General features: G+C 41.8%; 1 protein-coding gene across 1 annotated transcript in view; it reads left to right on the top strand.

Moving 5' to 3' along the window:
• The window catches only part of Heatr3 (HEAT repeat containing 3), a 41,412-nt gene that overhangs the window by 20,037 nt on the left and 4,613 nt on the right, over window positions 1-16,762 (top strand). The window contains exons 8-13 of the mRNA XM_038313051.1: window positions 3,942-4,032; window positions 4,148-4,305; window positions 4,515-4,597; window positions 5,598-5,734; window positions 12,067-12,155; window positions 14,646-14,789. Coding sequence (XP_038168979.1) covers window positions 3,942-4,032; window positions 4,148-4,305; window positions 4,515-4,597; window positions 5,598-5,734; window positions 12,067-12,155; window positions 14,646-14,789 — 702 coding nt within the window. The remainder of the gene's footprint in view (window positions 1-3,941; window positions 4,033-4,147; window positions 4,306-4,514; window positions 4,598-5,597; window positions 5,735-12,066; window positions 12,156-14,645; window positions 14,790-16,762) is intronic.

Genomic DNA, 16,762 nt, shown 5'->3' with positions numbered 1-16,762 from the left:
CTCTGCTCCCTAAACCCTGTGTCAAGGCAATGAGGTAGGGCGTGATAAAGGAAGCCTACTTCACCCTGTGTGTGTGCTTGTACGCTCATGGGCCCTCACTATTTACATATGGACACAGGGGCTGAGGATATCGTTAGTGGTAGAATGCCTGCTAATTATGTTTAAGGCCCTAGGCTTGATGCTGGCGCAGTGAAAGAGAAGTAAAATTGTGAGCTCATAAAATACAGTGTTTTCTCAAAGCCTTAACTCATTACCTTATAATTAGCATTCAAGTAAGTTAGGCAGCCAGCATTTAAGTGCCAGTAGAATGCTAGGTGTCATACTCACCGTGCAAGGAGTACAAACTCACAGTAAACTGAAGTCCTTCACACTGCCCTGTAGATTCTGCTGGAGTCCTGTCAGAAACCTTCAGTTGCATCTTTAAACTTAAGGTTTAACACAAATGCATAAAGAAAACAATTTTTAATACACGCAGAAATAGAGTATTCCTCTTTAGCTCCCAGGATTATAATTTATCCAGTCTGGTGTTTTATTTCATCGATACCTCTTCAGCTGCCCCTCTTGCTCCTGGTTACTTTGACACAAATCCCAGACACCGCAACATCTCTGGGCTGATCCTTTATGTCAACTTGATAACAGCAAGAAGTAGAGGAATGCTCTGAGCAGCAATCACATTAAGAGGAAGCTAATCTCAGCATTTCTTCTAACATGGATAAAGCAAATGTATTTAGTGACAGTCTAAGTTTAGCTGAGCACCACACACACAGACTGGAATAGAAATGTTTTTTATATACAGTGTTAGTAGAAAAAATATGAAATATAAATTCATATATTGCTGTTAGATTAACAGTCTATTTTTAGTTTTCTATGGGGAGGGGCAGGTGCTAGGGATTGGTCCCATAGCACATGCGCACACACACACACACACACACACACACACACACAGCATGTATTCTGTCAGCCATCATTCATTTTTGTTAGATAACATAGGCCAAAGTTATAGTTAAATTTTTAGACAGCATTTGTTGGTGGGATTTTATTTTTTGTTAGTTTGAGACAGTGTTACTATGTAGTTCTGGCTGTCCTGGAACTTGATATGTAGCCCATGCTGGTCTCAACCTCACAGAGATCCATCTGCCCCTGCTTCCTGAGTGCTGGGATTAAAGGTGTGCCACCATGCTTAGCTCCTTAGTTGCATTTTAAATGAGCACAAACATTAAAAAGGAAAATAATGCATCATAAGACCTATAGATATATTTTTAACTTTAGATCCAGTAAATTTGAGAAAATAAGATACTTATACATATCCACGGTGAATTGGCTCTAACTCAGGCCCCGTCCCACCCCACCCTGTGTTCCAAATCCCCAGGTGTTAAGTTCTTCATATGAAATGGCATGTTATTTGCATCCACTTACATACATCCTCCCATAGCTTTTAGCCATCTTTAGATTAGGTTTTTGTTTGTTGCTTTTGTTTTAATATAGGGTCAGTGTTGAATTTGCCATGTAGACAGAGGATGACTTGTAATTTCTAATCCTCCTGTCTCCACTTCCCAAGTGCTCTGATTACAGGCATGTGCCACCTTGCCCAGGTTGTGTAGTGTTGGAGATCACACCCAAGACTTTGTATAACAGACAAGCATTCTACCAACTGAGCTATGTGCCCAGCCATTTTGAATTCTTAACAATATGTAATATAGTGTTAGATTGTTTTGTGAACTTACTAAATTGCATTTAATGCTGAGGATCAGTCCCAAGGCTTTGCACATTCTTGGCAAACACTCTCCGGCCCTCTTAGTAAAATGTAATTTTATATATATTTAGTTATATTACTTATAGAATACTGACAAGTGCAGATGCAGTTTTTCTGTAGATATTTTTGGCCTTGGTTTGGTTAGCCGGTCATAGTGGAATGTGTCTGTGTCCCAGATACTTAGGCTGAGATAGGAAGGTTAAGCCCCGTAGTTTGAGTTTTTCCTCCCCCGGACAGTACAGTATAGTAAGAGGGTTTTTGTCTTTGTTTTTCAAGACAGGGTTTCTCTGTAGCTTTGGCACTTGCCCTGGAGCTCACTTTATAGACCAGGCTGGCCTTGAACTCACAGAGTTCCGCCAGCCTCTGCCTCCCAAGTGCTGGATTAAAGGTGAATTTACCACCCCTGGCTTAGTAGGAGTTTTTAACAAGGAAGAAAAAAAAGATGGAAAATCATTAACTTCATGAGTACAGAACTTAGAAATATAGAATATTGGCTGTAACCTAAAATATTCACATCTATGGAATGCTTGGTCAATTATAGTAGATTCACTTAGTAAAATTTTGTTTCATTAAAAAAGAAAGTTAGGATTTATAAACGGTAAAGTGCATGTTATTTTCAAGGTTATTCCACTCACAGAATATCAGTGTGACTGACTGACTTTTTACAGGCAATGTAAGAATTAGGGCTGGGTGGTGGTGGCACGTGCCTTTAATCCCAGCGCTGGGAAGGCAGACTGAGTTCCAGGACAGCTAGGACTGCTACACAAGAAACCCCATCTCAAAAACAAACAAAAAAGAGTTAGGTTTATAGGTTTATATTGTTCCTTTTAAGAAATAGTAATTGATGAAATTTATGTTTTTAGAGGAAAATGTCTCCATTTCTTCTGTCTTTTTTATTTTCTTAAGTTTTTTTTTTTTGTTTTGTTTTTTTGTTTTTTTTGTTTTTCGAGACAGGGTTTCTCTGCAGCTTTAGAGCCTGACCTGGAACTAGCTCTTGTAGACCAGGCTGGCCTCGCCGGCTTATTTTCTTAAGTTTTATGTGTGTTATGTGCGGATGGGTGGGGGTGCCCATGGAGGTCAGAAAAAGCGCATCAGAGTCTCTTGGAGCTGGAGTTAAAGGCAGTTGTGAGCGACCTAACTAACGTGCTGAGAACCAAACTTGGGTCCTCTGCAGGAACAATAAAGTATACACTCCTGACCGTGAGCCACCTCAGCAGTCGCTCTCTATTTTTTTTTTTTTTTTTTTTTTTTTTTTTGAGACTGGGTGGCTTCATAGCTCTGTCTGACCTGAGATTCTCCTATTCTCCTGCCCCTGCCTCCCAGCTTAAAGGCATGCACTACCATGTCTAGCTTTTTTTTTTTTTTTTTTTTTTTTTTGTAGACCAGGCTGTCCTCGGACTCAGAGTTCTACCTGCCTTTGCCTCCCAAGTACTGGGATTAAAAGCCCTTGCCACTACTGCCTGGCTTTTTTTATTCTTATTTTATTTATTCATTTATTTTTCTTGCCTTCAATCTTAAAAGAGTTGCTTTACATTTTTCATAGAAAATTGGGGATGAAGGCTATGTGCTACTTTATCAAGCATTGTTAATTTAGGACTTGTTGATAATGTTTGTGGGTATGTTTGTTTTTGAGACGGATGTCAGTATGTAGGTTGGGCTGGCCTCAAATAGAGATAATTTTTCTGACTGCCACATGAGTGCTGAAATTACAGGTGTGTGCCACCATGCCTGGATGGTAGTGTGTGTCGAATGTAATCTGTTCGAAAAGATGGCTAAAATATATTGTTTAAGTAGCTAGTGTCTGAAAGGAACTTTGGTTTAACCTTAGTGTGCTGAGTTACTTCTTTTTTGAGACAACTTCTCTGTGTAGTCCTGACTGGAACTTGCTTTGTAGACCTCAAACTCACAGAGATCCACCTGTCTCTGCTTCACAAGCTGAGCTACTTCTTAACATGTAGGTCAAAATTCAAGGTGAATATGTTTGTTCTCTCCTATGGAGCCTGTGATAGATGGAGCCCAGTTAACAGAGACTTGCTCTACTAGGCCAAGAGGAAATCACAGTGCTCATTTGTACCTCTGTAACTTTTCCAAATCTCATATTCTCTATTCCAAGTGCATAAATTGTCCAGTGGACTTTAATAAAGGAAACTGATACAAAAATACATGATTTATTATTATTATTTTTTAGTCTACTGACAAGGAGCTAAGAGAGACCATGGCATTGCTGACAGCTCAGCAGACTGCTCTGGAAATCATTGTCAACATGTGCTGCAGTGAAGGTTTGCTCCCCGCTTACGCAAGATATTCCACTACCCCAATCCCACCCCACACCAAGGACAGCTTCTGTTGGGGTTTCTTTGATACCCAGTCATGTCTGGTTTGCCCTCTCCTCAGATCCCTCTGATGATGAGTGGGAAGAACTTTCTAGCAGTGATGAAAGTGAGGCCTTTATGGAAAGCTCCTTCAGTGAGTGCAGTGGGCAGCTGCTGTCCCCGCTGTGCCTGTCCCATGAGATTCACACTGCCCTGACCAATTGCCTCATCCCCAAGAAGGTAATTAGTTTCATCCTGGCCTCAGGTTGGGGTGTGGGAATGACTGATGTGAGCTGTGACCTGGAGCGGCTTAGGTGTAAAGCAGAACTGACAGCTAAAATGCACATGTTCTGACCATGCCGATATGTAAACAGTAAGTCAGACTTTATAGAGAAGTCCTGTTTAAGATGATCTCCCTTTATCTTTTCCTTTTTCCCTTTCAAACCTAGGTTTTTGAGAAAACCGCTTCACCAAACAGTGTTGCCATTGACGTATGTTCTAGGAACCCTACTTGGAAACCTTTGATTAGGAAGTAAGAACCTTTCAATTTTCAGAAACATTATCATTTTGTTTTTATGTAAAATGTTGGAATGTTGAATGGAAAATGCTCCCAAGACCAGCCTATGTACCCTGGAGAAGTTTGTGCCTTGTGTGCTAGGATATCTGTGTGAGAATGAACATTCACTACATTGTGGGTCATTGTTGCCACAGCTTGGGAATAGCCTTGATGTCTGTCATGACCATGTGAATAAGAAGTTGACATTCAGCGGTACTGAGGATCTGAACTAGAACCACTCACAATACACTACTGTGTTGAGCAGAGAAAAAAAAAAAACAAAAAAACCAAAATGTGTACACTGTGGTTCCCTTTCCACAAAGCACACATTTAGACAATGCTAGAGACACATGCCAGATGGCTCCCACATGAAAAAGCAAGAAAGAAAGCAGGCCTGGGGTACGGGTCTGTAATCTCAACTGCCCAAGGCTAGAATGGGAGGATTACAAGTTCAGACTCTGCCTGAGCAGCCTATTGAGAGCCTGTCTTCAGGGTAGAGTGCTTGTCTAGCATGAGTGGTGCTGTGGGATCAGTCCCCGGGACAGCAAACAATAAATAAAAAGGAAAAAATAAAAGTGAGTTTGGTGTCCAAGGCTGAGTAGAGACTTATGACTCATAGTGAGCTGTGCTCATCATAGTCCTTGAGGGCTCAGGCTTTTTGATTGGCAGATTAGCAATTCATATTATTCTTTGTGACCTGCCTCAGATCCCTTGAATTTGTAGGTACTCTTAATTAGAATCTGAAGCTCAGATTAAAAATTGGCACTGAGCCAGGCATGGAGGCTCATACCTCTAATCCCAGTATTTGAGAGAATCACAAATTCAAAGCCAGCATAGAGTTCATAATGAGCTCCAGGCTAGCCTGGGGCACAAAGCCAGATGCTATGCCATAATCAACAACGATAGTAAAAATCGCTAGACCCATAGAATTTCAGTGTGTTAGTTTACAGAAACGGACTGTTCACTTTCTTTGCAGATTGAACACTATTCAGTGTAGAGCCCTTATGTGTCTCCAGAGTCTTGTGTCTCTCCTGGACATGGACCATCTTGGTGGAGCCCCAGGTCTTCAGACACTTGTACAGCGCCTGTCAGAACTTCTTTTTTCTCAGCCAGGTAAATATTTAGACATTACTGTGAAAGACTACTTGGACAGCAGAACTTTGAAGGATAGGAACTTGAACTCTATAAATGGAGTGTTACCACATTTAACCTGCAGAAACCTTTCCCAGATACTATCAACCATGTATTACCATTGCCAGTGACAGTCAAGAGGTGTCATTAGGTTTGTGTGTTTGTATATTTAGTTTAAAATTAATGTCAATCTGGGCAGTGGTGACCCATGCCTTTAATGCCAGCACTTGGAAGGCAGAGACAGAGGATCTCTGAGTTCAAGGACAGCCATGCCCCTTTCTTCCCCACCACACACAAAAAACAGAATAAATAATTAAATTAATGTCATGCCAATTAAAATGAGTCATAAGTATCAGGTCCTCATTAGGATATTTGAGTAAGTCTTTATTCTTTTTTTTTTTTTTAATTTGAGGATTTCATACATTAGTATCCTGGATCTGCATCATTTCTGTCCCCAGTTCCTCGTGTCTTTCCCAATCACCCTCTCCACCCTCTCTTGAATTCATGACCCCTTCTATATTTCTTCCTGTTATACACACACACACAGGAACATAGACACACAACCCTTTGGTCCAGTCAGTGCTGTCCCACCTGCATGTCCTTAGGGCTGACCAGGTAGGATTGTGGTCTCATCCCTGAAAAAGGAAACAAACAAAAACAGGAAAGTGGTTTTCTGTCAGTGACCATTAGTTATAGCTCCTGAGCTAAGGGCGGGCCCTGTGAAATTTTCCTCCATCCAGTTTGGCACAGCTGGTGTATTCACAGGTCTTGTGCTGGCAGCCATTTGGTGAGAGTTTATAGAAGCAACATCCCTGTCCTCTTTAGAAGAAACTATCTTATAGCAGTCATCCTGGTCCTTGGCTCTTTCTCCTTTGTAATGCTTCCTGAGCTTAGGTGTGGGAATTGGGTTATAGATGTCCCATTGGAGGCTGAACACCCCCTGGTTACTTATAAGTATTTAAAAGGCAGGTAGAAACTATTACTTTATTAATATGGTAGTAGTAGGTACACATGGCTTTTTGGCTAGGTTTTTAGTGGTTGACCATCCTCCAATTGATCAGACTTTGTGTCCAGTTACAGCTATTGATTATTCCAAGATGCAAGTACTATTATTGTGCTATTGAGGGGCTTTTGTTTGTTTTTTTTTGTTTGTTTTTGAGACAATATTTTTCTGTGTAGCCTTGGTTACCCTGGAACTCACTATATAGACCAGGCTTGCCTGATATTCAGAGATTTGCCTGCTTCTGACTCCTGAGTGCTGCAGTTAAAGGCATAAACCAGTGCTCCCAGCCTGTTGAGGATAACTTTTCTCCCTAAGCAGCTTTCATGGCACCCTTAGTATTGTGAGAGCTAACTCTCAGGCTTCCAGGTAAGCACCAGGTTAACTTCTCCCAAGTTCTGAGTGCAGTGTGTGGTATCTTCAGCAATAAGGTCCACCTTGACATTCTGGCAGACAGTCAAGAGAATGGCAGTAGTCCATGTTTTCTTGTAGGTCTCCTGTGCCTCCCCAGTCACATTCTTAATATATTTTAAATTTAATCGAGTAATATGCATCCAGTATGTAGGACAAAATTCAAAAGTTAGGAGAGAATGTGAAGTGGACAGCCTCCTTTGTTTGTCCTATACTACCCAATTCTCAGAGGCATTATTAATTCGCTAGTTTCATTTAAGCATCTGCTTCCAAAAAAATTCTCCTGAGATGAGATAGACCTGGGAAGGGGAGTGTAGGTAGTGAATGCCATATACTGTTTTGTCCCTGGCTTTTGTCTGACATACCTTTCTTTAAACACCTTTGTTTGGTGGAAGCTTCCTTGTCCCGGCTGCCTGCTCCCACAGAGATTTAATATTACTTATAAATGTTTGGCCAATAGCTCAGGCTAGTTACTAGCTAACTTTTTATATTTAAATTAACCCATATTTCTTATATATGCTTTGCCACATGGCTCATGACTTGTTACCTCATTTTCTCTTTCTTTTTTCTTTCTTTCTCTCCTTTCTTTCTTTCTTTCTTTTCTTTTCTTTTCTTTTTTTTGATTTTGGTTTTTGGCTTTTCAAAACAGAATTGCTTTGGAGCCTTGTTTTGGAAAAAATTCTATGAACCAGGCTGGCCTCGAACTCACAGAGATCCACCAGCCTCTTCCTCCTCCTGAGTGCTGGGATTAAAGGCGTGCACCACCACTGCTTGGCATTACCTCATTTTCTATACATTCTGCTTCCTTTTCAGATGGCTAACATCTCTACACCACTGCTTGGCATTACCTCATTTTCTTTACATTCTGCTTCCTCTTCAGCTGGCTAACATCTCTACATCTCTGACTCCACCCTTCCTCCCCCAGAGTCCTCTGTGTCTGACTGGCCCACCTTTGCTTCCAGCCTGGATACCAACTTGTCAGCTTTTAGCAACCAGTGCAAGTAATACATATTCACAGTGTACAAAAGGATTACTTCACAGTGCACCTTGACTTGTAAAGAACTGAATCTCTCAGGTTACATGTCTCTGTCCTTAATTTCTGTGACAGTGCCCTATCTGCTGAAAATTAAGCTTAAATGACAGAAATAATCATTTAAATAACTGTTCAAAATTGGTTTTTTGTTTTGTTTTATTCAAGACAGAGTTTCTCTGTGAAACATCCTTGGCTTTCTTGGAATTCAATTGTTGTCCAGGCTGACCTCAAACTTACAGAGATCTGCCTGTCTCTGCCTCCTGAGTGCTGGAATTAAAGGTGTGCGCCATTGCATGTAGCTTGAATATTTTCTTTAATTAAGATAAAATATGAATTATACAATGTGGAAACTTTTAAAGACTAATAGGAACACCTCCGCATCAATTTTGGATTGTCTGTTGGACACCAGGTTTTAGGAAATGGGAGGAACTCTGGTAAGGCCGTTGTTTAGCATATGCTTCTTGACCTCGGACTATGTCACATGCCATCTAGGTCCTAGGAATACTGACGTGGGCATGGGGGTTACTGATCCATGGAGGTCATATTCTCAGATTTCATTTCAGCTGTGAAGAGAAAAGGATGGAATGGTGTGAGGTCTGTGTTAAATGTAAAGGGGCTCTCTGGAGAGAGAGCATTTGAACTGGGATCAAAATGAACTGAAACAGATCCATGTCATGCAGGATTTGTTCAAAACATTTCTTGTCTGATCTTAAAGTTGGCCTATTTTCTGTCCTGTGATAATTACAGGAATTTCTTGTTTAGTACTTATAATATCTGAAAATGAAAAGCCAAGCAATATAGCCCTGATTATTGTTTGTGGGTGGATAGTGGGAAGACTCAACATGTAAAAAAATACTTCATAATCAAGCCTAAGAACCTGAGTTAGATTCCTGGATCCCATTGTGGACAGATTTCTGAGTGTTGTCCTTTGACCACCAGGAGTCTGTTGTAACACATGTGCACCTGCACTTACACACAGTAATAATAAATAAAAAATTTAAAATTATGCACCTGATATGTATTGCATCTTTTGCAATTCCAGTGCTTGTGAGGCTGAGGCAGGAGAGTTCAGAGTTTGAGGCCAATCTGGACCATAGGAAGACCCTGTCTTAAGAAAATTGTGGGAAGCTGCCTGTCTTTTACCTAGGCAGCGTAAGAAGGAGGAATCAGAAATGGGACAATGTCCTAAGCACACAGGGTAATAAATCATGGCATCTGCTACTGTGTAACAAGTCTGGCCCAAGTTTTATGTCTGAAGCAGTAAGGTGCATATGATTAGGTATAGCTTCAGTCTCTGCCGTCAGGAGCCTGAAGGCAGGAGGATTGCTTGAGCCTGTGTGTTCTAAAGCAGCCTGAGCACCACATGATCCCCTGTCTCATCCATATTGTCAGAGTCAGGCAGTGATTCTCCACTAGGGGCCATTGCTCCTCTCCTAAGGGGACATTTGGCATTTCAGGGGTTACTGTCTTGGTGGTTGTTCTGGTATGCCGCAGGGATGCTAGGAGATATCTTAAACAAGAGCTCCCTGTATACACACACATAACAGAATTATTATTTTTTTTTCTTTTTTTTTCCAGTTTATTTTTTATTAAAAATTGCCATCTCCTCCCCCCTTCCCTCCCCTTCCCTCCACCCACACCCCCACTCCCTCCCTCTTGAGGCCAAACAGCCATCAGGGTTCTCTACACTATGTTGAGTCCAAGGTCCTCCCAACTCCCCCCAGGTCCAGGAAGGTGAGCAACCAAACTGACAAGGCTCACACAGAGCCTGTCCATGTCGTAGAGACCAAGCCCATCGCCATTGTCCTTGGCTCCTCGGTCAGCCTCCACCATCAGCCACCCTCAGAGAGTCCGATTTGGTCGCATGTTCCATCAGTCCCATTCCAAGTGGACTTGGTGGTCTCCCATTAGTTCTGTCCTGCCGTCTCAGTGGGTGAACGCATCCCTCATGGTTCTGACTTTCTTTCTCATGATCTCTCTCCATCCGCTCCTCATCAGAACTTTGGGAGCTCAGTCCGGTGCTCCAATGTGGGGCTCTGTCTCTATCTCCATCCATCGCCAGGTGAAGGTTAAGGCTCACAGTGAGCCCGTCCATGTTGTAGAGTTCACATTCATTGCCGTTGTCCTTGGTTTCTCAGTCCTCCTCCACCGTCAGCCACATTCAGAGAGCCCGGTTTGGTCCCCTGTTCCATCAGTTCCATTCCAACTGGACTTGGTGGTCTCCCGTTAGATCTGTCCCACCGTCTCAATGGGTAAACGCACTCCTCACGGTCCTGACTTCCTTGCTCATGATCTCCCTCCTTTTGCTCCTCATCGGGACCTTGGGAGCTCAGTCCGGTGCTCCTATGTGGGGCTCTGTCATTTTCTCCATCCAATGCCAGGTGAAGGTTCTATGGTGATATGCAAGATATTCATGAATGTATGGCAATAGGATCTGGACATTTCTGGCACCCTCTCCTCAGTTGCCCAAGGACCTAGCTGGAGGCGTCTTCCTGGACACCTGGGAACCCCTCTAGAGTCAAGCCTCTGCCAACCCTAGAATGACTCCCTTAAGTAAGATATATAATTCCTTGTTCCCATATCCACCCTTCCTATATCCCAACCATCCTATTTCCCCCAAGCTCTTCCCATCCTCCACTTCACACTTTTCTCGCCCCATCCCCCCTCCCCCCATCCCACCCCACCCCTATGTTCCTCATTTTTTGTCCGGCAATCTTGTCTACATAACAGAATTATTATTATCTAAGCAGTGTCTCTGTTGCTGAGGTGGAATGTTGCCTAGACTAGGGTCTCTTCTGAAGACCTTAAAGACTGTGAGCCAGAATCATTTGAGCTTTTGTTCACTTATATTAAATACTTATGGCTGGAATCATCTATGACTTGAGCCTCTTTACAACAATGACTGGGTTCCTAGGTTAGGAGTCCAGGGAAAAGCACATACCTGTGAGTGAGCTGTAAGTCACTCTGCTTGTTACGACTTAGGCCTGTCATAGTTGTGGCTGAAGAAAAATAAGTCACACCCATGTTTAAGAAGAAATCAGACTCTGCGTGTGGGAAGTATATGGGGAGATGTCAGAAGATGGCGTAGGACTGGACATACTTGCTGTACATTTTTAGAAATTATGATTCAAATGTACTCTATGGATCACTCACCTGGGTGGCCCTCGTTTGTTCTTGCCTGTGACCATACTGGCTCAGGTGTTTATTTTGTTTGTCATGCATAGGAAAGTACAGTCGGAAAAGAGCAAGGCTGAGTCATTGAACAGACCAGGGAGGCTTTGAGCCATGAGCTTGTATTGTCAAGAGCACTGGTGTGGGAGATGACTCCCCCACAGGTCTGCCAGCATCACAGCAGAGACCTCTGAGAGATGAGAATCAACCACATAGGTTTATCCTATGCCAGGTGTTAGTCTAGTGAAAACTCGACACCTTAAGTGAGGGCCTCTGCAGGTCTCTGCCTGTCCCTACTGCAGTCACCTTTCAGACTCACTGGACACTGTACAGTCTTAGCTAAACATTTGGCTTACATATCAAGAATGCTTTTGTTGGGGGCTGGAGAGGTGACTCAGTTACTGTTCTTGCAGAAAATCTGAGCTCAGTTCCTAGAACCCACATGGAGTTTTTCTGATGCCCTCTTCTGGCCTCCCTAGGCATTGCACCCATGGTGCATAGACATACAGAAAGGCAAAACACTCATCCACCTAAAATAAAATAAATCTGTGGGGGGGGGAATTGCTTTTGTTAGTAACATTGTAAGCTAACACTTGCATGCTTTGTTTTAAAACTTTTTCTACAAAATAGTTTGTCTTGCAGAAGAGAAAATTTACAATTCATCTTTTTGTTTTGTGGATTTTTTTTTGTGTCTTTTAGATTTTGCTAAACATACTGATTTTCTAGAAGCCATAAGTAGTGCTTTGAGGGCCCTTTTGCAAACAATGGCGGCAAAGAACATTCCACAGGTAAGACATTGTAAAGTTCTTATGTGAAATTTGAAAAGATGCTGTTTTGCAAGCACATTGCCAGAAAAACAAAGATCCAAAGCTGTTAGAGTTATAGCTTTGTGAAAAGGCAAGGGAAGAAGAAGAGATAGAAAAGTGCTTTTGAGAAAGAGAAAACCTGGCGTGGTGGCTCACACCATTAGTCCCACCCTCCGGAGGCCTGGTCTACAGAGTGATTTCCAGGACAGCTAGGGTTGTTACACAGAGAAACCCTGTCTGGAAGAACTTCTGTCAAGACTAATGACCTCACACATAAAGGTGGAAGGAGAGAACTAACTCCAGAGTTACCCTCTGACCTCCACACACATGTGCACATTTCCATATGTATATTTAAACAAGTTTGATGTTTTATTTTGTTTCTTTTTCGAAAACAATTCATAGAAATGTGATAACATTTGTCTTTGCTCAAAGGTTTTAGCCAACAGTGTGAGGCTGCACACTGGAGATGCCCAGCTTTGTGTCTCCAGTGCTATCAGCTAGGATTCTTCTGCAAAGAAGACATCGTGTCATTGATCATTTAGTAACTTTGGCACAGTTTGTACTCCTGGGCAGCTACGGTCACTGTTGGCTAAAACCTTTGCGCAAAGACACTAAGACATGATCTGCAGTGCGGGCGCACGCCTTTAATCCCAGCACTCAGGTGGCAGAGACAGGTTGATCTCTGAATTCAAGGCCAGTCAGTCTACAAGAGCTAGTTCCAGGACAGGCTCCAAAACTACAGAGAAACCCTGTCTCGAGAGAAATATATATGCAGCAATATGAATTTTTCTTGCCAAAAAATTCTGAACCTGAATCTAATTAGATGTAGGTCTTAATATAGGAAGTGAAGAGTATTAAAATGTACTGTCACATAATGAATAAGGTATCCTGGTCCCTGGTAATCTCTAAATACAACCTGTATGGTTCTTTCTTTCTTTTCTTTTTTTTTCTTTCTTACTTTTTTTTTGTCTTCCTGCTTCTTGTTTTGTTTGTTTGTTGCTGAGACTGAACCTAGGACTTCACTCATGCTTTCTTTTTAGTTTCATTTTGTGCTCAGTTTTATACGCATTTGTTTATTTTGAGATAGGGTTTTATTATGTCCCCCGACTGACCTTAAACTACTGAGTGATCCTACTGCCTCAGCCTTAGTGCTGGGATTATTTGTAGATCTGTAGTCTTGGCTACCACACCAGCCTTGTTCATTCATTCATTTTATATGTGTATGTATATATATATTTGTGTGTGTGTGTATGTGTATATATCTTTTTATTTTGATATTTCAAGATAAGGTTTCTCTGTAGGTTTTGGAACCTGTCCTGGAACTCACTCTGTAAACCACACTGGCCTTGAACTCACAGAGATCCACCTGGCTCTGCCTCCTGAGAACTGGGATTAAAAGTGTAAGCCACTACCACCCAACTATTCTTTTTGATTCAAAATTGATGGATATTAGTAGAAATTTCTTCAGGTTGGTTCCCTTTGTCTGATGTGGACCCTTTGTCTGCACTTGTGCTCTACCAGTGAACTAAACCTATACCCCCGAACTCTGATTGCTTTTTGCTAAAGAAAATGTTCCATGCTCAAGTCATTTTCCTTGATTTTTAAGAATTTTCCTTCTTAAAACATAAAAGGACTAGATAACTTAGTGATTAAAGGGCTTGCCATACAAGATCTCTGGAATCCATATAAATGCTGTGTGGGTGGGTAATCTGTCTGTAATTCTAGAGCTCTGAAGGTAGAGATGGGATTCCTGGAGCAAACTAGTCAGACTAGCTAAAAAGGCAAGCTCTGGTTCAAATGAGAGATCTGGCCTCAATGAATAAGGTAGTGTAATCAATGAAGACTACCAACATCAACCTTAGGCCTCCACAAATTGCACACAAGCACACAAACTCTTGCATATTCATGCCCACTGTTGTGTGCAACTCATTTCTACTCAAATCAAATAGGAATCTTAACACAGAACAAAATATGGTCACTTGTAAAGTCCAGCTTGGTGAACCAGTGAGTTTTATTAGTGATACTTACAGAAATATGGGTGAGAGGTTACTTAAAGGAGCAGAAGACAACTATATCACCAAAGCCCACCCCAGTACCTGGAACAAGCTGCTCAGCTGCAGCTCGACAGGTTGGAGAATGTCCTTTCAAAGTGACTCGGTTGGTCTAAACCTCTTCTAGGAAACTCAGCTGGTTCCTGCTTCTTCCAGGCAGCTGGTCTAGTCTCAGAGTCATCTTTGCAGCTCAGCTTGAGTGTCTTTACAGCTTGGCTTCCTTCCATCTGAGAACTGAGGGGCCTAGTGAATTTGATCAGTTTCCGGTACTTCCTAAAGCTATTTTGAGTGTTTGCCTTCCAGTTTAAAGAGCTTCCCAGCAGAATGGAATGTTTCAATCTCGAAACTATCTACAACATCCACACACGTGAATATGAGATAAGTAAATAAATACTTGAAAGTATTTCTTTTCTCTCAACAGTGTATGACACCTGAACAGCTGATGACACTATGCAGAGCAGGCATTCATAGTAGCAGCATTGGGGTGAGAGTGAATGTGGTCAGTATTTTGGGGATCACTGGCAGCGTCCTAGCCAAAGAAAATGGCACACTTGAAACTCTTAAGGTAAACAATTGTTTCTAACCTAAACTGTCCAGTAAGTAGGAATGGGGAGAGATCATGATAAGATATTGTATAAAGAAATATAAAGTGAGGCTGGAGAAATGACTCAGGTTAAGAGCACTGGCTGCTCTTCCAGAGTTCTTGCATTCAATTCCCAGCAACCACATGGTCCATAGCCATCTGTGATGAGATCTGGTGCCCTCCTCAGGCTTACAGGCTGCATGCAGGCAGAATCTGTTTCCACAATAAATAAATAAATCTTAAAAAAAAGAAAATAAAAAGAAAAAATATAGAATGTACCCTATGGCTTTAATAAAATTATGTATTAAGTACTTGAAAAGGTAAGCCTTGTTTTTATTTATCTTTTCTCAAGATGTGCTTTTTTAAAAATAAATTTGTCTTCAGCATAAAGCCAAATGTGGAATTTTTATTTGTTTGTTTTGTTGTTTGAGACAGGGTTTCTCTGTGTAACAGCTGGCTGTCCTGGTGCTTGTTCTATAGAACAGGCTGGCTTTGAACTCACAGACATCAGCCTGCCTCTGCCTCCCAAGTGCTGGGAGTAAAGACTTGAGCCACCATGTCTGGCTCTAAAGTCCTTCTTAACCTGCTAAAACCCTGTAGGGATTTGTAGTATCTTTAAAATCCATGTTGGAGGACTAGGGGATGGTTTATCACTCTTCAGAGGACCGTATTTCAGCTCCCAGCACCTAGATCAGGTAGGTCACAGCTGTGTGAATCCAGCTCCAAGGAATCTGATATCTCTGGCCTCTACAGGCACTGGTACTTATGGCACAAACCCACACGCAGACATATACATAATTAAAAACAATAATAGTAAAACTTTAAATTTTAAAATGTTGGAAAAATAATACATGCACTTAAAAAATATGCAGAAAAGTAGAATGATGAAGTGTAAATGGTACTATTGCCTCTGTCCTGAGCTTCCTGTCCCTTTGTCTCAGAGGTGTAGACACCATATTTACTTGTTCATTCTATACTGCTTCATTTTTTTTTTCTTTTAATTCTCTGGAAAATTTGTCCATGTATATAATGTTTCTATCATACTCCCCCACTTCCTTTCTCCAGCTGTCCCTCCCCTACTCCATGGTCCATCCTTTTTTTAATAAGACTTTTTTTGTTTTGTTTTTCGAGACAGGGTTTCTCTGTAGCTTTGGAGCCTGTCCTGGGACTTGCTCTATCGACCAGACTGGCCTCAAACTCAAAGAGATCCGCCTGTCTCTGCCTCCCGAGTGCTGGGATTAAAGGTGTGCACCACCACCAACGCCTGGCTTTTTTAATAAGACTTGTTATGTTGTGGTATATGCTTCATAGTACATTCTAGAATTCTAGGATATTCAGCCTAATACTGTCATAGAGGTTATCTGTACTGTTCACATTAAAAGGAGAATATTAGCGCCCAGAGAGGTTAACTGACTAGTACGGTACAGCTGGACTTTAGACTCCGTATTCTGACAGTCTCCATCCCCTGTCCCCCCACACCACAGCCAGACTATAATCAGATTATTATAGTCTGGAAGAGGCCTTTGCAAATTGGGAATGTTATCAAAAGATAACTAATTGTGGAGGGAAAGGAAAGAGCATATCGTAGCCAGGCCTGGTGGCACATGTCTATATTCCCAGCAGGAGGTAGAAGTAGGAGGACCAGAAGCTCAAGGTCATCACCCACTGTCGTGGTGACGTGAGACTGTCAAAAACAAAATCATAAAAACAGCGTGAAGTAAAGTGAGAATGGCACTTATTTTGTGATTTATTTTGCTTCTTTTTCTTTCTTTTTTTTTTTTTTTCAAGGCAGGGTCTCTCTATGTAATTCCCTGTGTAGGCCTCGAACTCAAAGAGCTCTGCCTGCCTCTACCTCCTGAGTGCTGGGATCATGGGTGGTAGTGATTATTGTCACAAATGAGAAGCCTGAGGAAAGCAGAAGGAAAATTTCAGTAGTTTCCAAAATTTTCATATCA

Source organism: Arvicola amphibius, chromosome 15, assembly GCF_903992535.2.
Source record: "Arvicola amphibius chromosome 15, mArvAmp1.2, whole genome shotgun sequence".
Taxonomy (NCBI): domain Eukaryota; kingdom Metazoa; phylum Chordata; class Mammalia; order Rodentia; family Cricetidae; genus Arvicola; species Arvicola amphibius.
This window is presented reverse-complemented; position numbering and strand designations above follow the sequence as displayed.